The 22,229-nt window shown below is 30.4% G+C and overlaps 3 protein-coding genes across 9 annotated transcripts; 1 reads left to right on the plus strand and 2 right to left on the minus strand.

Annotated features, from left to right (window-relative positions):
- Positions 1-439: 439 nt before the first annotated feature.
- LOC132916460 (mucin-17) lies at positions 440-12,457 on the minus strand. 3 transcript variants are annotated; one of them, XM_060976490.1, is made up of 16 exons: positions 12,198-12,457; positions 10,975-11,620; positions 10,633-10,813; positions 10,467-10,523; positions 8,814-10,379; positions 8,495-8,746; positions 8,303-8,404; positions 7,983-8,087; positions 7,491-7,635; positions 4,883-7,392; positions 4,405-4,815; positions 4,083-4,286; positions 3,471-4,006; positions 3,159-3,402; positions 2,993-3,095; positions 440-2,911 (listed from the first exon to the last, which is right to left on the minus strand). In XM_060976490.1, the coding sequence occupies exons 3-16, from the start codon at positions 10,735-10,737 to the stop codon at positions 2,172-2,174; spliced, it is 7,080 nt and encodes a 2,359-aa protein (XP_060832473.1). In that variant the 5' UTR covers positions 10,738-10,813; positions 10,975-11,620; positions 12,198-12,457; the 3' UTR covers positions 440-2,171. The 3 variants fall into 3 exon arrangements, with proteins under 3 accessions (XP_060832473.1, XP_060832472.1, XP_060832474.1); XM_060976489.1 differs by having other exon boundaries at positions 10,467-10,547; XM_060976491.1 differs by lacking the exon at positions 7,983-8,087 and having other exon boundaries at positions 10,467-10,547.
- A 385-nt stretch (positions 12,458-12,842) lies between these two features.
- LOC132916468 (PP2C-like domain-containing protein CG9801) lies at positions 12,843-15,761 on the minus strand. 2 transcript variants are annotated; one of them, XM_060976509.1, is made up of 7 exons: positions 15,625-15,761; positions 14,953-15,259; positions 14,635-14,861; positions 14,365-14,565; positions 13,959-14,256; positions 13,381-13,870; positions 12,843-13,233 (listed from the first exon to the last, which is right to left on the minus strand). In XM_060976509.1, exons 2-7 carry the CDS (start codon positions 15,117-15,119, stop codon positions 13,018-13,020), a joined length of 1,599 nt encoding a protein of 532 aa, XP_060832492.1. In that variant the 5' UTR covers positions 15,120-15,259; positions 15,625-15,761; the 3' UTR covers positions 12,843-13,017. The 2 variants fall into 2 exon arrangements, with proteins under 2 accessions (XP_060832492.1, XP_060832493.1); XM_060976510.1 differs by having other exon boundaries at positions 15,574-15,668.
- LOC132916463 (protein zyg-11 homolog B-like) lies at positions 15,719-21,433 on the plus strand. Of its 4 annotated transcripts, none has more exons than XM_060976500.1 (10): positions 15,719-15,840; positions 16,625-16,872; positions 17,078-17,249; positions 17,341-17,535; positions 17,621-18,015; positions 18,093-18,238; positions 18,549-18,937; positions 19,167-19,536; positions 19,702-20,041; positions 20,153-21,433. In XM_060976500.1, the coding sequence occupies exons 2-10, from the start codon at positions 16,740-16,742 to the stop codon at positions 20,296-20,298; spliced, it is 2,286 nt and encodes a 761-aa protein (XP_060832483.1). In that variant the 5' UTR covers positions 15,719-15,840; positions 16,625-16,739; the 3' UTR covers positions 20,299-21,433. The 4 variants fall into 4 exon arrangements, with proteins under 4 accessions (XP_060832483.1, XP_060832482.1, XP_060832484.1 ...); XM_060976499.1 differs by lacking the exon at positions 15,719-15,840 and adding an exon at positions 16,036-16,338; XM_060976501.1 differs by lacking the exon at positions 15,719-15,840 and adding an exon at positions 16,037-16,159.
- The last annotated feature ends 796 nt before the right edge of the window (positions 21,434-22,229 follow it).

Genomic DNA, 22,229 nt, shown 5'->3' on the forward strand with positions numbered 1-22,229 from the left:
GACATTAGAAACTAAATAGTGTGCACTGTAATATAATTTCAACTAATTTTGTAATTTTTGGGATATATTAGAATATAGATACATGTAAAAAAAAACATGTAATTTAATATAAATTTTATGTGCCTCTATTAAAATACTATATAGTCCTGACAAGATAAAAAAGTTGACTGAACATTATCTTATAAGGCACCCAAACTTGTGATTGAAATCAATATTTCCATAATATTAGGAGAGGAATTGTTCACTACAAGATATTCATGATATTCAAAATCATGTAATTGATAATGCTAATTACATTTTATCGTATTAACCACTTGACTTCACTCTCGCCAGGCATCTCATATTACTGTGTAAACTTTTTAGTATTGGAAATCAAATATTCTGCTGCAAACTGAAATTTTAATTATAGACAAGGATAAAAATATTTTCATACACATACTTGTGAAATATCGGCAATTTATTAGGATCAAAAGAACTATAGCATATCCAAATTTTAAAATCTTTGAAGAATTCATTAAGTCACGATTGCCGTCGAGAGTGTAATTGATATTATGTACAAATGATTATTTCTTATTGTAATACATTACATAGTTTTGCTTGATTCTCTGTATATATGTCAGTCTTGGATTGCTTTTGCCAAAAACATTTCATTGCCTCTGTGTATAGAGAGCTATCATGAAGTTTTGTGGGAAAAGGATGTAAAAATACAACCATGTAACTAAATCTTTATCGCAAAAGCACTGCTGGTGATGATAAGTTATTCTTTTAATGTATGATCTTCAGAAAATGATTAAATCAGACCATAATCTTGTATGTATAACATACTGATTAAGAAATCTGCATTATGCAACATGTTAGCATTGATCGAATAAAAATTACAAGTCAGGTGTACATATAAGATATATTAGTCATCAACTATGTAGAAAATAAAAAGGCACATATAGTAAGATTTGTTTTTTAAATCTTATTCACCGGTCATCTACTGTTTATTTAAAATGTCACCAACATGTAATTACCCTTTTTCCACACATGTGCTCTCTACACATGTATTCATTTACTCAGATCTATTGTGATTTCATGTGATGACAAATAACTTGTAAAATACTATATCTACTTAAAAAATGTCTGTTTGATTTTGCATTGTAACATTTAAGACTGCATATACATTAAATAGAAATAAATTCAAATTATCATAGAAATTTTTGTGTTCCCTTTTCACCTTATATATCATTTGCCTCTTGTTTTCATTGTCTTCCATTTCAGTCTCTTAAATCACTACTTTCTCTTTATACCATACATTCTTCATCAGTGGAGATGATGGTATTGACAATAATAATTGTAATAATAATAATATAATAATAATAATAATGATAATAGTAATGATAATGATAATAATATTAATGACAATTATAATGATAATAATAATAATAATAATCATCATCATAATAATAATAATACAATTATAATTCCGAGAATGCGAATCTCAATAACAATAATACAAATAATACCAATAATAATAATAATAATAATAATAATAATAATATTATTAATACACGTTAAAAATGTATGTACAATTTACCGACCCAGTTTTAAGTATTTGTAAGATTTTTCTACAAGTACTACAGACAAAATGGAATAAGTTGTTTTAAATAATTACTTTTTACAAAATTACATTACAAATTGGCAGATTGAAAAATCTGAGCGAATTAACTATTTATTTTACTATCTAGCTATTAATCTATTTATCTATCTATCCACATGTACAGCTGCTAAATTTAGGTAAACGCGATGGCTTTATTACAGCTAAACTACTGGAAAGTATACTTGTTTTTATATTATGAGTAGTTATTGCCATTGCAGAAAAAAATTTTTGACAAATTTTGGAGAAGTATACAAAATTGCATAGTCCAGATAGTCGTTTTAATTTATGTATAAATGAAATTAAAATTGTAGGATTTGTACAAATAACTTAGCAACAATTTGCAGGATTTCAAATATGCATTACCAAAGATAATGTCGCATTCTTAATATCAAACATAGTTTTTATATTATTCACATACCACAAAAAAATCACCAAAAAAATGTCTAGTTCTTAAAAATTTTTTAAACGAACAATTAGCATGATGTTCACAATTAACTTCACTTGTTTAACATACTTTATTAAAGGAGGGTCACGAGCCTAAAATGCTGCGGACTGCTTGGTCAAGCACTGTGTCCTTTGATTCACTGGATTGTGATGCACTGTTACCACTACTGCCAGATAATGTATTTGTAGGACGTTTTTTAAGATTAAGAATGCTATCAATGGCAGATTGTACCTGTGCGGTAATGTCATCATGTTCATTGCCATTTCCACTTTCGGTTGTTACTTGAAGAGAGCCTGGACATTGAGTTTGAGAATGTAAGGCCAGTCCATCTAAGCTGTCTGTATCTTCTAACAAATCTCGCTCGAGATCAGTAGCACTATTCCAACGTTTTTCAAAATCTGGAGTACTATCCTGTTCACAATTGTCCTTTATAACTGCGTTTTGAACTCCAGAAATACTTGTACTTGGTACAGTAGTACGACATTCACCATTTGCTCGTGTTCTTTCAGTTTTTGATGACCTTGTAACAGCCACAGCACATGCACTATTACTACCACTATTATTGATATTTTTACATTTAAACGAGTCTGTGGTAGATGGATATACACCAAGTTCTTTTTGTATTTCTACCCACTCATCATAATCACCACTAGTGCAATTTGCTGATTTAATCACTGGTTTACATTCCATTTCATCACTTAGAAAGTCATCTTCTAACTCACGTTTTACAGATACATTAGTTAATGATGGTGATAATTTGTCTTCTTCTGTAAGACCAGGTTCAACCTTTGGCACCAATGGCTTCTCTTCTTTTTTGAACTCTTCTATAAAATAAATACAAGAAAAATATTATTATAATAAATAACATAACAGAAGAAATGTATTCATTAATATGTTAACTTTACCATTAACTTTAGCCTCTTGTTCTCGTAACCTATTTAATATACTTTGTTCTTCAGCAACAAAAGTTCTATCAATCATCATTAATTCCGACGTCCTCACTTCTCGCTGTAAGTTTAAATTAAGTGATTATTAAAACTTTGAGAATAAAATTACATATTTTTAACATACCATGCTCTCCATCAGAAGAAGATACGTGTACTTGTTCATCATTGAATTGAATTTTGATAGTAAATGTTTGGCTGTTTCTTCAAACATCTCATCAGCTTTTGCCAAGTCCTTAGAACTAAGTACTTGCTCATTTAAACAATGATACCGTACAAGTCGTTTACAAGCATCGCGCTTACTCAAAAATGGTGTGTTTACGTCTGGATTTATCGCACCGTTTTGATCAATTTTCAATTGTTGCTCTAATCTGTAAATATAAAAATAAAGATATATTCGTAAGCGTATCATTATATTAAAATAAAAGATTATACTTACAAATCACTACGATTAATTTGTCTGCAAATTGGACTGGACGCAGGTCTTTTTATACCTTGTCTTGGACTTACTAAAGGACTTGAATTGTTGTTGGGACTAACGGTTTGTTTATTGGGATTACCACTGGTATTTACAGGACTTTGAATTCTTTGTGGTCCTTTGCCAATCATTCTAGGTGAGGCCACCTGTCCTGCAGGTGATCCATTTTGAACTTGTATTTGAATAGGTGAAGAAAGTTCTTGTTTAACGGGACTTGACATTTGTATATTTGGTTTTATGTCTAATGGATCTGTTTGACATTGGGTTGACTGTTGCATTCCAATTTGTTGTGTTTGGACTGAAGGTGATTGTTGTGCGTTACTCTGTACAGCAGCTACAGAGGTAATTGGTGGTGAGAAAATTTGCATATTGGCAGAGGACGGACTCAATATCTGATTTCCATGATTTTGATAAATCTTGTGCTGTTTTGTGTGCGTTTGGTGTACATTTTGATTATTTTGTTGTACACATTGTTGTCCTTGCACATTTTGTGATATCTGTAAATTTCACCAATAAGTCATCAAGAAAAACATAAATGAAAATTCAATTATGATATAAAAAATTATTATATACCGAAAGGTTATTCATATAACTGTTAGATGAATTATTCTGTACCGTCGAAGATGTACTTGGATTCAAGCTTTGTGAAGTTGCCACAGTAGTAGATGGTTGTGTTTGAGTTTGCACAGCTGATGTCTGATTTTTATACGAATTCTGGGATATTATATTTGGTGCCATTGTTGAAACTGCATTCATACTAAAACTCGTTTCTGTACCCTATATAAAATAAAATTGCATAGCACTATACATTTTTTTTTACATTACCTTACATTTTTTACATTATAAATTACTACAAACTTTTTTCTTTTTGTATTAATAACATAACAAGACTTACACTACTAACGGGATGTGTTGTAGTACTGACAACCTTTCCACTTGCCAAAATTTTTGCTTGGTCTTGATATAACTTTGTTAAAACGGTTTGATCTGGTTGTGAACCCGATTTACGAGCTAATATAGCTTGTATTTGAGATTGTATATTTTTTAATAACTGTTGTTTTTGAGCAGGAAGTTGAATAGTCTGTACTCTTTGAACCATTTGACCATTTGAAGGAACTGATAAATGATTTCCAGGAGAAGATGGAAGTACAGGACCATTTGTAATAATTTGAGAAGATTCACTCTTAATTGGATTTGTACTTTGAGACACTACAGTGTTTATTTTGTTAGAATTATCAACTTTCTGAAGATTAGTTGTATTTGTTGAAATCATTGTCGGGCGGGGAACCGTAATTGTTTTTGTCACCTGTTATTATATTAAATTAACAACAAAAACGAGACTAAATAGAAAAATGGAAAAAACCTACACATACCTGGGTATTTCCAGAATTTTGAGTAGTAACGGCAGTTTTTGTTTTTTTAATAATTTTTGTCTTCTTTGGCTGGTTGTTACCTAAATTTCTGATTTGCTGTTGATTTAGATTGTCAATAAATTGACTAGGAAAACTAGAATTTTGAATTTGTATATGTTGCGGCATTTGCGAAGGAGCAGCTTGTACTACAATATTCTGTATATTATTTTGAATTGTAGGAGCTCCACCAGAACTATTTACAATTATTTGACTCGTTGGAGTATTGATTTGTACACCTTGTAAATTCTGATTATTTGCATCTGGCTCACCGATCACTATTTTCTGAGTTTGGTTTTGATTTTGTACCTGATTAGTTGCATTTAATTGTCCTGCTAGAAATTGTTGTAACAACTGCTGACTGATTAATTGCATTTGTCCGTTTGCATTTGCAATTAATAACTGTTCATTAGGATTTAAATTACTTAATGCATTTAAAATTTCAGGAGTAATTTTTGGTGCATTATTTAATATATTATTTGTTGTTGAATTAAGCATTGTTGCAGTTTGGGTTTCTACTTTCTGAGATTCATTTTGCTGCATAGCATTCGGAGGTGGAGCATTTGTAATCACAATATTTTGATGTTGATTATTTTGCTGTGTATTTAGTCCTTGTTGTATAGCATTAACCGTATTCTGGGATTCAAAATGATGCGTATTCACAGAAGAAAATGTGTTTGCTGCAACAACTTTTTGTTGTTGTACATTAACGTTCTGTTGTTGTACATTTACATTTTGCTGTTGTACATTCACATTTTGTTGTACACTTGTATTATGCAAAATAGCAGATGTATTTTGCTGTTGCATACTTGTAATAACATTTTGCTGTGCATGAGTTAAATCACCAATGGCAGACTGCAAATTTTGTTCAATGTTTTGTACATTACTAGATGCATTTTGCTGTAAAACATTAATTGTATTTTGTTGAATACTAGAATGTTGTTGCAAAACATTCATAGCATCATGCTGCATTGCGGTATTGCAAGAACTTTGTTGTTGTAACATATTTAAAGAATTATGTTGAGCATTTGTTCCAGAAGTTTGAAGATTTTGTTCAAAAACTTGTTGGACATTCTGCGTTTGTACGGTCTGTGCTGTTATTTGCTGATGTTGATTATGCTGATATATTGGTGTTTCTTGTTGCAGTGCTATTGATTCCTGCTGATGACTTTGATTACTTTTTGTCACAGTGTGTTCATTTTGTACAGTTAAATTATTTGGTAAGGATTTTTGAACATGAGCAGCACTCTGAGATATTTTATTTAAATTTTGTCGCACATTAGTAGTAACACAAGCATTTTTAAGTCGCACTTGACTAGATTTTTGTGCAGAAACATTAGAATTTTGTTGATTACTAGTCGTTTGACTCGTATTAGTCAATCGAGAATTTTGTACACTGAATGTAGTACACGAAGGTTTTGTTGCTAAAACATCAGAAGTTAGAACATTACTGTTTGATTGTGGAAGGCTAGAATTAGATGACTGATTAGCTTTTGTTGTTGGTGTGAGATTTTGTACATTAATATTTTTCGATGCTTGCATATCCAATGTTTGTAGAGATACAAGATTATTTTGAACACAAACATTTAACACAGGACTGGATTCTTGAGGAACATTTACACTTTTCTGTTGATTGTTTGATTTCGAGCATACTTGCACATGCTGTGGACTAGTAGCACAAGTAACACTTTGTGGAGCTGCAGAACTTACAGTAGTAGTAGCCGCTGAAACACTGGATGATAAAGGTGATTTAACGAATTTTTGTCTCTGTAGCACAGTACTTTGTGTAGATTGTGTCGACGTTTGTGCTTGTCCAAGAAGATGAGAAATAATTGGTGAATTTTGTCCACCACCTTGTGTTAATGATCGTATCAGTGCTTGAGCAGTAGCTTGATCCATTTCAGGCTGATTTAGTTCTGGAGTACGGTGTAAAACAACTCTCCCATCTTCTCCAAGAGCAAATCGTAATTGCCCTTGTACATTCTGCACAGGCATTTGAAGTTGGGCAACAAGTTGGCTATTAAATGACGTCTGAGATGCAGACGTTTGTGTGTTCGTTGTATTTGGTGCAGGTACTTGTATCAAATTCTGAGTAGAACTGGTAGATATTGTAGGTACTTGGGATGAAAGTTGTCCCAGGTTTTGTCCCGAACTTGATTCAATTTGAACTTGACAAGAAACATCTGATTCAGTTGTAAGATCAGTATCAAAAATATCATCATCATCTCCAATTCCTGATATTTTCATTATACTAGCAAGATCCAATCTTGGTGGTTCGTCATCTTTCCGTTTTGCTTTCTTTTTCTTCTTTGCTTTTTTCTTAGGAGGTGGTAATAAAGTTTGCTCAACAACAGCTTGCGTACATGGAGTGTTGCCAGTATTGGAACCTGAACCTACTTGTGAAATTTGTGGCTGAGGGCTTTGTACCATTGCATTTTGAATCACTATGGAATTACCAGTCCCTGAATTAGCAGCTATATTAAAAAATAAATAATTTCAATATAAATATTTTTTAGTTCTTTTATAGAAAAATGTATTTAAACAAATTTTCAAGTATATTATAAACACTTACAAGGTGCAGGACTAGAGGGAGTATGTCTAATTACTGGAGATGCAGCTGGAGGAAAACCATTAGGTACAGCAAAAAATGTAGGTGTAATGCCTTGTAACTGCATACCTTGTGCTGTGACGACTCTTACTAACTGCTGTTGTGTTAGCTATAAGAAAAAAAGAAAAAAAAGGAACAGATTTATACAAGAATATATTTCTTCCACTATATTAACAAAAAAAAATTGTCTTCCTAATTTTGTTCATGTTATTATCCTAATATATTTTTCAATATTGTAATATTATTTACACTAAAGTAACATATCTGAAACTTGCAAAGATGCTAAATATAAAACATAGAACACATATAAGATCCAACTGTTGATATAGCATGTAAAAATGTTGATGAACTTAAGTAATATTTAAAATGACATATAAAAATAGATTCAGAAAGTATTAAGTAAGCAATGATTGTGAACATGATGAAATTGAATGGCTGAATGGATGAAACCATCACCTGTGCAGTATGTGTTTGTTGTTGGGCGCTCGCTGGCGTTCTTAGTATGAGCTGAACACCACCTGGTTGTTGCTGTACAATAACGGGTCCGGTTGACGGCAAAACCTATGTATGAAATGTGATAAACATATGAAGCACAAAGCAGATATTTGTGACACTAAAATGCATGTAAGCTCTTACAATAGATATCAAGCATATTAAAAATATTTCATATAACATTGATAACTGCTAAAACAGGCACAATGTGTAAACTTTTAAATGATCACACAACACAACAAAAAGACATGCACATGATGAATATCTTAAACAAATGTTATTACCTGATTTAATAGTAGACCTTGTGCTGTTGGTATCATTGTAGCTGTTGTAGGATTTGGTTGTGGTCCAGCAAGAACTAACTGTGGTTGAGTTTGTTGTGTCACCTTATAATAATTCAATATTTCATGTTTTAATAGAAATAAATAAAGTCTCTAAGACATTTCGAATAGAATAGACATTTCAAAATATATTACTTGATTTGTAATTGTAGTATTAACACGTTGTTGTTTTTGTTGTGATCCAGCAGTTTGCTGGTTAGGAGGTTTTGGTAAAATTTGTGGTGGCTGTTTTGCTGGTTTAGTCGCAGCTATTTGAATTTGTTGATTTCCAATTAAATGCGTCCTAGTAACCAACTGTGTTGGTGTTGATTGATACCCCTGTGGTGTACCATGAATTATTTGCAATACTTGCATGCCTTGCTGAAGTATTGGTGTATTGGGTCTAACCTGGAAATGAAATAAATGTTTGTGTTCAACTTTTTTTTATTTTATATTAATATAAGTTGCTTCTTACCACAGGTGGACCAGGACTCCCACCAGGTGCTGGACTTCTGTTGTTCAGAGAGTTATTTCCACTTAACAGATGAGGACTTTTTGCAGGAGGATATGGACTAAGTACAGGACTCTGTATTTGGCTAACACTCATTGGACTCTGCATTGGACTTTGCATTTGTATATTAAAATTATTATTTGATGTCGATGTTCCAACAGGACTTGGACTATTTCTATTAGATTGTATTGAGTTTGATGCTGGACTTCTAAGTAATAGTCTGTTAGGACTAGGGCTTGGTGTAGGTGGTGCAATATTAGATGCTGGACTTTTTAATGGTATTGAAAATGGACTGCTTGGAGAACTAATATTTTGACTTTGAATGTTCTGCATAGATTTTACAGTATTTATTGTACTGACCACATTTGATGGCTGAGATGAGCCCGTTAATGTTACTGATGAACTTAAACCAGGGTTAATTCCCTGTGAATACTGTCGCTGAGGTTGAAATCCAGTTGTCTGAGAAGAACTTAAAGAAGAAGTATGGCTCAGTGACATATTCGGTTCGTTTGATGCAGATATATGCTGCACATTAGATGTTGATACATTAGATAAATTTGAGTGCATTGTACCAAGATGTGGAATATTTGTAGTGAGATTCACGTTTGAAGCGTGATTCACATTTGCTGTGGTTGAATGAATTGGTTCGCTGGAAGTGCTCGTGAATATACTGGAACTTGTCAAGGTACCGGTATTTGACATTTGTGAAATAGTAGAAACGTTTGAATTCGGGTGCTGCGATATAGCAGAACTTGGTACATGTGCAATATTTGACCCAACAATGTGTGGTGCAATGCTTTGTATACTTTGTATGGCTTGGAATGGAAATTGTGTACTGCTGGAATTTAGACTACTTTGAGTCAATCCAGTTGTTAAAGCATTAATAGGTCGATTGAGACCTTGATTTATACCAGAATTTATACTGGTAGTAGTTAAATTTGTATTTATATTTGGGTTAATAGCAGTTAAGCCAGATACACCAGAGCTTGGGGATGTAAAGTTTGTGCTCAAACTGGTAACATTCTGGTTTATGTTTGAATTTAAATTTGTCAAATTCTGATTTACATTGGTAATTCCAGTATTCACACTGGGCAATCCAGAATTTATATTTGTTGAATTTAATGTATTGAGCCTATTAATCCCAGTATTTATACTATTTATATCCTGTCCCAAACCAGATAAACCATTATTAATACTGTTTGAACCAATATTTGAAGTTAAATTTGAGTTTATGGTATTCAAGTGATTGAGGCTAGGATTTATTGTAGTTAGTCCTGTATTTATACTTGGCAGGCCCAAATTGAGCAGAGGATTTGATGTAGTGATAACATTAGATGTGAGGGATGTAAGGCTAGTATTTAGAAGTGATAGTGGCAATCCCATATTAAGGCCCACCCCAAAAGTGGGGGTGGCCGGGGGTAGGCCCATACCAGTCCCTGAGGGATTTATGGTACCCTGATTTAAATGGTTTAACTGATTTACATATACTATATGGTTTCCAGTTGTTGACCTATTTCCTTGGTCTTGCGGCTGTAAGATTTTATAATAGAAACAAATATTACTTACTTACTTTAATGATATATCTTTTCAAATAAATATATATTTTTAATTACTTACATTGTTGGTTGCTTGCTGTAAAGCAAATGTCAATGATTGGCCACTTGAATTTTGAGCCTGCAATTGTTGTAACTGTTGTAACTGAAATAAATTGCAATAAAACTATGATACTAAGTATTATATAAATTTTAGAATATCATTGAAGGTTTATTTAAAAAATTCATACTTGTTGATGTGTCAAAACAGCAACAGAATTGTTACGCCGAGCAGTCGGGGAGGTTGTAGAGGATACTGAGTCCCCGAGAAGAGGGCGTGACTGAGGCTGCTGCATGCCCACGCAGCCCCTCTTTACTCCGGGCAGCGTCTAGCCACCTTTTCAGCTTATCTATGTTTGTTTCTATATACCCCTATATATTTGTAAGACATTATGAAAGTTATTAACTAAAATCAAGATAATAACAACTAAATTTAATATAAATATATAGCTATATAAAATTATAAAATTATACATAATTTCATATTTTAAGTTTTTAATAAATGTTGTATGTAAACCAATTGCAGAACTTACCACTCATAAATTATAACTCAATGACAGTAGAAGACTGTATTTGCGCTACGGCGCCATTCAACGCGTCTGCGACCTACGTCTCCTATTCCTGTCATGCATGTAATTTCTTATATCATCTGTTCTTTAGATATCCTTTTATGTTTTCAAAATATGTTTATTTACATGGATTGTTGATATTTGTTTTTAATATCACACTTTAATGTTATCCATGTTTTTATATTAATTTCTTGTATATAGTAGGTAGTTCTTTTTCGAACTACATTATCCATTAAAGAATAATTGCACAACTGCATTTTGAAAGTACTCTGACTTATCTTTAAAGCACATTTGTTGCAAAATTACATCCATGTATAAACACAATTGAACTACATTTTTCCATGACATAACATCAGAATTTGGGCATATAAAACAATTTTATCACTTTACAAATACTATATTCTGTATTATCCCAATTTATCAAATAACATTTAATAGATATCCTTTAGTAATCCATAGATATTCTTTAGTAATGTTTAAAGCACTAATATCAAGTCATTTTACATTTGAACTACAAACATAGTTCAGAACTGTTTCAAGTTTGGTGTTGTTTAAAAATGTCACATACACTACACTTATGGCTTCACAGATCCTATATTTAATTTGCACCCTGTAACATGTAAACAATATTCAATTAGTCATTGTAGATAGAATAACACTTTATAGTTTTATTCGAATAGCGTTACTTCTGTCGAATTTGCACTAAACTATTAATATTTAAGTTTGTTAGAACTAGTACTATAGAACAAAATACATAATACTACTGGATAATAATGTCATGTACACTATGTCAGGAATCATGACAATTTTATGACACAATAACACTTGCATGTACAAGTAACCATTTTAAAGTGGAAAAAAAGTTTTGTAGAAAAATTCGACAGCTGGAAGCATATTTTGAGGTTATAACTTGCGCGCCTGTGTGCAAGCATACGTGCCACACAAGCCACTTACACGCATACAAGGGTCGCATACATCTCACTCTCACTTATAGGTACCAGCGGCGCGCGGATGCACACAACAAAAGCCCAACTGACAAGGCGTAAACAAAAGAAAAAGCAACCATCTGTGAAAAATTTTTCGGTTCGAATAGCTGAGAAACCCAAAGAAGGTATCCTGGATACAACTATTTCATATTGACGCGGAAAAATGCGAATAGCGTCGTGATGAAAAATTGTCAATATTACCTCCGCGAACGCGGTTTTGCCACCCGTGTTTTCTTCTCGCGATTTTACGTTTTTTCACACTTCTTTTTGCATGATTTTAGTTCTGGGCACAATATTTTATTCTTTTACAAACAGAAACAATATAGATTAGGTACATAAGAGGAAAAATTCTACTTAAAATAATAAACTTCTCTGGCACACGACAGTTTCACGTACGCGTTACACTATTCGGTGGCAACGGCCATCATGTATTTGTCAAGGCTGCCATTAGCACAAGTCTATAAAATCCCAGAGCTTTTACCATTGGCGACACCTCGGTTATGGTACTGTAACTTTTTGCAACACTCATTTAGCAAAATCTTTATTCTGATTGGCCAATATTTTACTTATAACCAATCAGTAAATAGAAAGTGTTGGTGATCTTAATATGATAGCTTTTTCAAGATTTTAAACAATACAGATTCGCTAAACATTTTTATTCAATTATATCATAAGTACTTAGTAAACTCGACAATTATTATTAATAAGTGATTTTCGAAATTATTTGCCAACGCATTTACATTATATATATACATAACGTAATGTAATACATAAATATATATATGTATATTTTACTTGCACACATTTATAAATTAAATTTACAATGAAATAAGTATTGTTACATACTTATCTTTAAATGTATGTTTTTATTTTAAATAACAAAAAATTATATAAACAACTTAATCTCACAATAAAACATTAATTTCAGCTCAATTTATTCATAAAATGTCATTGTTGAAGAAAATTCTAAAATTTATTAATTTTCTTACAAATTGAAACTGTAATTTGTCATTGTAATTAATTATAAACCATATCCTGAATTGATAGATCCGACTACATATGCTACAACTGTAGCATGATCTAATTTCCCAGGGATCATGGAAACCTTATCCAAAGTTTTTATTCGTCGGGTTCTCTGTTCTTGTTTGGAAAGCTGAATTAATTGGCCGTCTTTATTTTGTGCATAATATAAATCTGTATCTTCCAATATTCGTCTTTTAGCGGCAGTTATGCGTACCTTATTATGTATAAAAATTAAATGTATGTTAGTATTTAAAATTAATACTACGTCATATTCTTTTCCTTCCTCATAAAAAAATTAAAAGAACTTACAGTACATACATATTGTATTGCATTCATTATTATTAAATAGTAAATAACTTACTGCAAAATCCAAGAGGAGTTCGCAGAGATGTTTGGCACTGTTACATGGTGGTCCTTCTCCAGATACACCCCTTCTTAACAAATCTTCCATTCTAAGCAATGTGAGTTCGTGTCTTTGATATGCCTCAACTACAGGCAAGTTAGATTTATTTTTATTACTATTGCCGGATTCTGCATGTCTTAAGTTTTCTGCGGACTTTCGACGTGTTTTTGATCTTCCTTCAGTGTGATTTTTTACATTTGAATCAGGTACGGAATTGTGACATGGTAAAATAGCAAATTTTCCGACTACAGGATCAAAATTATCCGAAATTCCATCACTAGTCAAAAATACAATATCTCCTTTCTCAACTTCGGTCATTGCAAGAGTCAAATTATTCAATTCAGGGTTAGATCCATCCACAGGACCTAAAGCTCCAAGAGCATCACGCATGTCACGCATACAGTGAATATCATGGGATCCTCTTGTTATTTCTCTTACACCAGTTTTCCTGCCAATATGAAATATTGTTTTTATCTTAAACAATATTCTACTTAGTATCAGTAGGGATAGTTTATAAGTTCTTGTTTATGTATTACCTTGAATAGACATAAGCTAAACTGTCACCAACATTACAGGTACATGCCATATACTTATTTTTTTCTGTATTAGAATCAGAATTTGGCAGTGGCAGAACTGCACATACAGTTAATGTTGTAAGCATTCCTTGTTCCTGCAAAATTAACGAATGTGCAGCATGGAATGAACGAAGTAGTGCTATAAAAACGTCTTTCGTTGTAGTCATTTCTCCATTAATCGAAGGACAAAAAAGTGCTTTATTTAAGTATTCTATACTTCCATGTACTGCAGATCTTGCTGCAATACTTGCTTTGGTACCTAATAATTTTATTTCATTATAAAACACGCATATATATGTATATGCATATATTCCCATATTTTTATTTAATCTTATCTAAAATAGTCTACTATCATCTATAATCGTACCCCAATTAACACCATCAGCAAGTGCTAAAATAGCTGAATTCGATCTTGCTACAATACCAAAACAATCTGCTATTGGTTCACCATTATTTGTATTATTTGTAGGATTTTTCTCATATAATGTAGTAGCAATTCCATAAGCCATTTCATGAGGATTAAACCAATCAGTAATACCAGCAATTGTAGGAGTTGTTGTTGTTGATGCTAAAGAAAATGATGTTGTTAATGTATTCTACAATTATTTCATAACTTCATAATGCCTTTAATACGTACTATTTCTATATTGTTCTCCTTGATCTAACATATCAATGTAATCTATATCAATATCATTAATACTTAAATGTCTTTGTTGTACATTAACAGTTGTAAGTCCATTATCTGGACCTGTATGAGCGGAAACTACATCTCTATCTTGCTGAAAATTTCCAAGCTGCCTAATTGGAAGTTCCTCTGGATTTCTGCCATGCAAAATTGCTGGCCCTTCCTGTTTTGTTTCCAAACTGAAAATATATATATCAAGATATGTCAACCCTTATTTAAGATGTTAATAAATAAAAATGATACATATGCACACTGTAAAAAGATTATTACCCATCAAGATACCGTGTAATAAAACAACCACTTGTAAAATCTTGCGTTAATGATCTAGGACTACGTAAAGTCTGTTCTCCCTGACTTAAATTTTCTACAGCTCCAGCCAAATTGCTAATAGATAGTTGTCGCATAAAACCAGCAACCTTTTTTCGCAAACTTGGCATTCTTTTATGAAATTAAATTTAAATGCAAGCAAAATGATCAATGCCACATAACATACAACATGACGTTATAAAATGACTGACATATATCAGTGGATACTTAAACCATGATTTTATTTTGGAAAACACGTTCCTATCTAAACCTTAAAAACAAAGAAATTTATATCACAGTTACAAATTATATATCGCCATTTTTATGAGATATTTAATAATTTATATTTATATCCATACTTATATATGTAAAAAATCTAATATAATGTAGAGTAAAAAAATGATTAAATAATTAGATGCAGTACAACTTTTAAAATTGAAAACTTTTAAATCAGTTTCTTTGACATATTCTTCATTCATTTAATTTTAGGGTAGAATATTTATCATTCTATAATATAAAATAATCATTAAGTTCACTATAAACAAATACTTTTGAACAATTCTTATATAGACATTATAATCGTACCTAGAAAAAATTCTTATGTATATTATACAGAAGTGAAATCGTAATACATACTGAAAAGCACATCGTTTTCCACTTTACCGCCATATTGATAGTGTGTCAATAACCGATGAATTCCCTTACAAGTAATATTTATCTTCTATTATATCTTCAAGAATGAAAAGATTTGTGTAACTATTAAGGATGTTCTCTAATTTTTACTTACAAATACTTTTCACAAAATAAATTTTCTCAAGGATAACAAATATGTCAGTTTTTTCTAATTCTGAGGTATGTATGTTTAAAATCATCATGAATCAACATAAAACAATTTTAGAAATTAATTCAAACAAAAAATTATAGTAGACAATGTACTTTTTTGATTGTATCATTGTACTTAATAATCATGTTCACATATTTAACAATATGCATCTATATCGTATTTTTTAATCTGTTTTGACACTTAGCAAGTCAATATGGCGTCCTCTTCACAGGTGAGAGACTACAATTTTCTGCAGTTGTTTTCACAATTGCGTTCAGTGCTATTTGCATAAATAAGTTTACATAATCATTTAATAATTTTCTAAGAACTATCTACTCGCGAAATAAAGTTTAGTGTATCTAATAAATAACTTGTCAATTTCATACGTTTCTTTCGATACGTGTTATACACAACGTGCTTAGATTACACAAATTGCTTAGACACAAATATTTATTCCATTCGATGGACTTGTCATTACGTAATCATTATTTAAAATTCTGTCACCTGTATGTTAGGAATAAAATTATGTGTGTGGTTTTTTCTCGACATTTCCTTTAGAAATCGTCGCGTATACAACTGTACACATTTTTTAAGTGTACATTTTCTACAGATGTAGAATGTTTTTTAATATTTTGTTATCATAAGAAAGTTAAGTTGCATGTGATCTAATTTTTTTCGGATGACAGGTGTATCGATTTTCATAAACTTAGTGTATTTCATTTTATAGTGTATGTTTAATATTAGAAAACTTATATTCTAAACATAGTGCATCAGATGTATATACATGTATATATGTGTGTTCTATGTTAACAGATACTTTAAAATAAATATGAAAGAATGAGATGTTAAACTATTTGAAATAATTAATTATTTAAAAAGCTATAGAGGAAATAAAGGAAGAATATTTGTGTGTAAATAAGAAAATAAAATGTTTGAGTCACCGAAAAGCCTCCTTGAGGTTTGCATAGATTTTATTTGTAACAATGTCTTGGATTTGTGTGACGTACACCTAGGTGATACAGAAGAACATTCCCCTAATTCAGTGGATACAAACACATGTAGTAAGTATTCATCATAATTATTTAAGAAAATATTTTTTTCAATTATCTTATATTTTATTTATATTTGACTTCATTTTAAAATGAATTTAAATATTTCATTAGAGTTAGAGGAAGCTATTTTAATGCAACAATTTGTTATAAGGTCTTAAATCAGTTAGTTAACTTTTAATAGATTATAATAATACAGATATTTTAAATGCAATAGGTAAAGCATCTAATGATGGATCATCAAGTTCAGCTACAAGACTTAGTTTTAGACATCCAGATGCTTTTTTACCAGCTGAAGTATCAGAACAATTATTGGCTCACCTTTGTGAGAAAAAGACATTATCTGATTTAACAATTACACTTTTCAATGCAAAGTCCACCAGGTTAAGGTACTCATATCTCATTTTAAGTATGCAAATTTGATTGGAGTGTAAAATGTACATAAAAAATGAAATATTCACTATTTTTTATTATCCATAGACATGTAAGGTTGAAAGATGCATCTACATTATCAGCGAAAGGCTTAAAAGTTTTAAAACAACATAAAGTGGTAGATCTAATGGTAAATGGGTTAAAAATAACTGTTAATGATCTTATAAGTTGTTTAGGTGACTGGAGTTTACAAAATCTTAGATCATTAAGTGTAGCAAAAGGAAGTTTTATAGACTGTTCTCGGTATTTAATTCAATTAATTATTTATATAAATATAATTAAGTATTTTAAAATATTTAAGTTATATATATCCATTATTTCATAATAGGTATTGTGTGGTAGTAACTTTAAGTAAATTGAGGTCATTGCACACATTAAATGTATCATGTACAGAATTTAATACACATGGTTTGGGGATAGTAGTTGAGGATCTTCCTCTTCTAGAAAGTTTAGACATTTCATGTACAAAGGTGAATGATATAACAGCACTGAAAAAGTGTAAAAATCGTCTAAAAACACTTAATATGTATAATGTGAAGATAGATGAAAGTACAGATTTAGTCTCAGTATTATTGGAGCTGAATGAATTAAGGAATTTAGATATTTCAGATGAAAAAGATATGCATGCTCTTAACTGTATGTTTGTGCCTGGAAAGCCAGACATAGAAGATTTTTTGAAAGCTGTACATTGTATGCCATATCTAACTAGTTTAGATTTATCTGGTAATTATATAATTTATAATGTGTTTCTGTATAATATACAGATCAATCTAAGAACTTTGTCTTAATACTGAATATAGGTAGAAGTGATATAAATTCAAAAGATTTAAAAGAATTTATTAAAGCTCATACATATTTAAGGTTTTTGGGACTTGTAAGTACAGATGCTTGTTATGATGACAGTTTAACAAATCCCGCAGATGAATATTACAAGCCTGGACTTGTTGTAAGTATTATTAAGATAATCTATAGAAAGACAGTTATCAATAAAAATTACAGTAGACTCCCATATAACATGATGAAAAAATAGCAACCAGTATTCATAAAAACATGATAAACAACCCCTATAACATATTAGATAAATTTAACATTTTAAAATACTTTTTGACTTTAGCTTAGAAAAATATTTTTACCTGTGTTGTGCTGGGGTCCACTACATAAGATTTTTATGAATAAAATATCCTATACTAACATTCAAATAGACAAATGATTGAAAATATACTTGTATGTTCTAAGATATTTAATGTTTACTGTAGGTTACTGGTACAGCCACAGAATCTCAAATTTTAGAAGGTTTGAGAAGATACACGTGCAGACCACTTTATCTCGAGAAATGTTTATTTAATTTATTCCGTTTAACACACAACTTTCTTGAATCACGGATTGATGTTATAAAATTAGTATTGCCTGCAATGAGAGAACATCCACAAGAAGTACGTGTACAAGTGCCATGTACTGCATGTCTTTATAATCTCACAAAAGGTGAATTCTCCATTATGATTCACCCATCAATTCTCAAGCAAGTTGTTGAACTAACAATGATTGCAATGGAATGTTATCCAGCGAACTATCGACTTCAAATGAATACATTATTAATTTTGTGTAGTGACAGAATTCTACAGGAAATTACTTTTGACAAATATAGGTAATCAAAATTCGTAAAATTATATCTTTTGCATTTTATTGGATTGGCAACTAAGTGATTGCGGATTTTGTCAATAGGTGGTATTGATAGTTGCCAATAGTTGCCAACCCAATAGAAAGCATAAATAATACTATAGTTTTTGTGTAAAATTTTATGTATTTATTAATATATAATTGCATTGTTTAAATCTATCTACAATCTATAGTTCAATTATTTTCTATTTATGTAGATGTGCAAGATTAGTGTTAAATTCTTTGTTAACTTTTAATGAACCATCAATGAATCGTATGTCTGTTGCCATTTGCTCCATATTGGCAGCAAAAATATCAACAGTGGAAACATCTATGCTTGGTGCTCAACCTCAATATATGTCTAAATTATTAGCAATGGTTAGGACTAAAGTTGAAACTAGATCAGTAGACATAACAATGAAGTTTACATTAAGTGCTCTATGGAATTTAACTGATGAAAGTGCTACAACATGTGAAGTCTTTCTAGATGAAGGTGGGATGGAATTATTTCTTAAAGTGTTAGAAAGTTTCCAAGGACAGTTTAGTGTTGAAACTAAAGTACTTGGTTCATTAAACAATATAGCAGAGGTTTGTAATATAATTCATGATTTTATAAATGCAGTAAATTTAGTTTAATTTTTTTTATAATTATTATATAAGTAGTTATTATCTGGTTATGATTTAATTTATTGATGATTATAAGTACACATACACAGATTCGTATAATTGGCTATATTTTGTAATTCGTTATAGGTGGTTCATTTAAGACCAAGACTTATGCAACCTAGGTTCATCTCTATGCTTTCTACGTTGTTGACATCTGTACATATTGATGTATCTTATTTCGCAGCAGGTATTGCTGCACATTTACTTAGCGATGGTCCACATACATGGCCTATAATATCCTTAATGCCAAGTAGAGATGTATTATTAGAACAATTAGCATATACTATAACACATTGGCAAACTCCTCAAGGGGAAATGGTTGCATATAGAAGTTTCCATCCATTTTTCCCACTTCTGCATTGTTCAGATGCATATCCTGTTCAACTTTGGGCAGTTTGGGCAATACATCATGTATGCACAAAGAATCGTAAGTACATTTATATGAATGAATATATTAAATGCGATTATATATATTTAATCATATTAATAGCAAAGATTATTATTTATGTGTTATGTTTATATTATTACACTGTTGTAGCAAAACGGTATTGCAGTATGTTAGTCAGAGAAGGTGGAGTAGAGATATTAAAATGTTTGGAGAATATGCATACAGATCAGACAACAAGACCAAACTTACAAAGTTTATGTCGATCAATTTTTGAAACACTTGAACTAAATTCTTAATGATCACTATTGCCTTCCAAACTAAATTTGTTGAAACCATGAAGTTGGTATACTAGTCAATGTTTATCTCAATGCAATCTTATATCCTGTTCTGTAGACCAAATAATAAAAACTATTATGCGAACATGGATATTTGTCAAAAAAGGACTGAAATGAAACAAGTCCAGGATGTTGCTATTAAATTTTGTAGATTTACATTGAAGACCTGAATTATAAAGAATAGCTGTGCATTATAAAGTACATTATTCATAGATCTGATACTCAAAAAAGTATGTTGAATATATAGAATAAGTTACATTTAAAGCCTGATTATTATAAAAGAATACATTTAAATGCTTAAAACTATGCATTGGGAGTTTAAAAGAGACAAATTTTTAACCTTCTAATATTACAAATATTTTTTAATTATTAATTATATATTGGTATGTCCAATACTTGTGTATCTCAAAGTGACTTAATTATATAAAAATAAAATGATTTAATGAATAAGTGATAATTTTTTAAGAATTAATTTAGTTATCTTTCATAAATCATATTGTTTGATAGTATAAAATTTGAAAATATATTTTCATTTTAAAGTTCCAACCTAATAAATTCAGTAATTAAGTAGATTATTGCAAAATTTATCTGATTAGGTATCTAATATACCTCTTGTGGCCATTAAAAGTACTAATTATGTTAGAAATGTTATTCAGAATCTGTACACATACTTCGTGTTAACATTACAAACAAAATGATAATTAGACTAGAATCTAATAAATATATGCTTCAAAAATGTAATTTATTTACATTATTATGTAGTTATTAAAAGATACAGTAGTAAATATTTTATTACGTTGTATTTTTAACATAATGAATTCCGGTCTTCAATTTTTTCTGTTATACCCCTCTTACAACCTTCCCATGAATTGAAAACTCTTTAGAAATCAATTGTGCATTTATATGCTTTCAGAGATATAAGAAATACAAATTTCTAATAAAACAAATACAACAATATTCTGGTTATATCTGTTATTAAAATATTAATTTGTATAAGAATAAAATTTATCCACCTGGTAACATTAATTGAAATGTAAAAATGTCGGTTTAAATACTACTGACTGTTAATAAACACAAATCATTAATCCTTGGAGAAGTTAATTTTATTTTACCTATTTATAATAATGCTAAATATAAATATATATATATATCCAGTGACATATTCAACATGTGATTTTTAAGCCAAGAAAATCTTTATTGACCACCCGATCATGTTACATTTATATATTACACTTATATGTTAATTATCTTTTCTTTTCTTTTCTTTCTTTCTTTCTTTTTCTTAATGGAACGTAAAAACTGTTCATGAAATTTGTATGATTATCACTCAATTGATGCTGATGCTGCACTGCACCTGCAAAATACTTAGCGACATGGAAGTAACGTTACGAAATGTGGTTCGATTATTAATATGTGGAAACTTGGCTCTCCTCCTAACATCATAGCACAGTGGATTAATAGTTCAAAAACATTTTACACGCATCTTACAAATTAGTAGCAATATGTTTGAGATAAAATTGAGGATGTATAGTTAGTAATAAATAAATGAAAGTTGCACACATTATTAATGTCATTTTTAGAAATTGTAACAATCTTTACTCTCCGCAACTTTCACTTACTGTAGCATACAAAAGTTACTACAAATTATAGTAATATGATATTACTCTAGATATTTACATTGCAGTTCAATTCTTTCTATTGTATATATAAAGTATGTTCTTAAATATAAACTTATATAATTGGAAAATGTGAAATTATTAAACATTGATTTTAGAGTTATCACAAATATATGAAAATTATATTGCAATAATATAGTTATATTATCAGCCTTTATATTATACCAAAAAATATTCTAAAATTATTATTGCTATTTCATAATTTGTTAAAATCAA

Source organism: Bombus pascuorum, chromosome 2 (assembly GCF_905332965.1).
Source record: "Bombus pascuorum chromosome 2, iyBomPasc1.1, whole genome shotgun sequence".
In the NCBI taxonomy this organism is placed as follows: Eukaryota; Metazoa; Arthropoda; class Insecta; order Hymenoptera; family Apidae; genus Bombus; species Bombus pascuorum.

Bases quoted from the DNA above. Each gene is read 5' to 3' on its own strand.
- LOC132916460 (XM_060976489.1), bottom strand. From the start codon at position 10,737: ATGCAGCAGCCTCAGTCACGCCCTCTTCTCGGGGACTCAGTATCCTCT. The intron at 8,088-8,302 runs GTAATAACATTT...TTTCATACATAG, and splicing joins AAGGTCTACTATTAAATCAG to GTTTTGCCGTCAACCGGACC. The intron at 4,007-4,082 runs GTATATAATAAT...TGAAATTTACAG, and splicing joins GTTATATGAATAACCTTTCG to ATATCACAAAATGTGCAAGG.
- LOC132916468 (XM_060976509.1), bottom strand. From the start codon at position 15,119: ATGCCAAGTTTGCGAAAAAAGGTTGCTGGTTTTATGCGACAACTATCT. The intron at 14,257-14,364 runs GTACGATTATAG...TAAAATTATTAG, and splicing joins TGCTGATGGTGTTAATTGGG to GTACCAAAGCAAGTATTGCA. The intron at 13,871-13,958 runs GTAATACATAAA...TCATATTGGCAG, and splicing joins TTAGCTTATGTCTATTCAAG to GAAAACTGGTGTAAGAGAAA.
- LOC132916463 (XM_060976500.1), top strand. From the start codon at position 16,740: ATGTTTGAGTCACCGAAAAGCCTCCTTGAGGTTTGCATAGATTTTATT. The intron at 17,536-17,620 runs GTATTTAATTCA...ATTTCATAATAG, and splicing joins AGTTTTATAGACTGTTCTCG to GTATTGTGTGGTAGTAACTT. The intron at 19,537-19,701 runs GTTTGTAATATA...AATTCGTTATAG, and splicing joins CATTAAACAATATAGCAGAG to GTGGTTCATTTAAGACCAAG.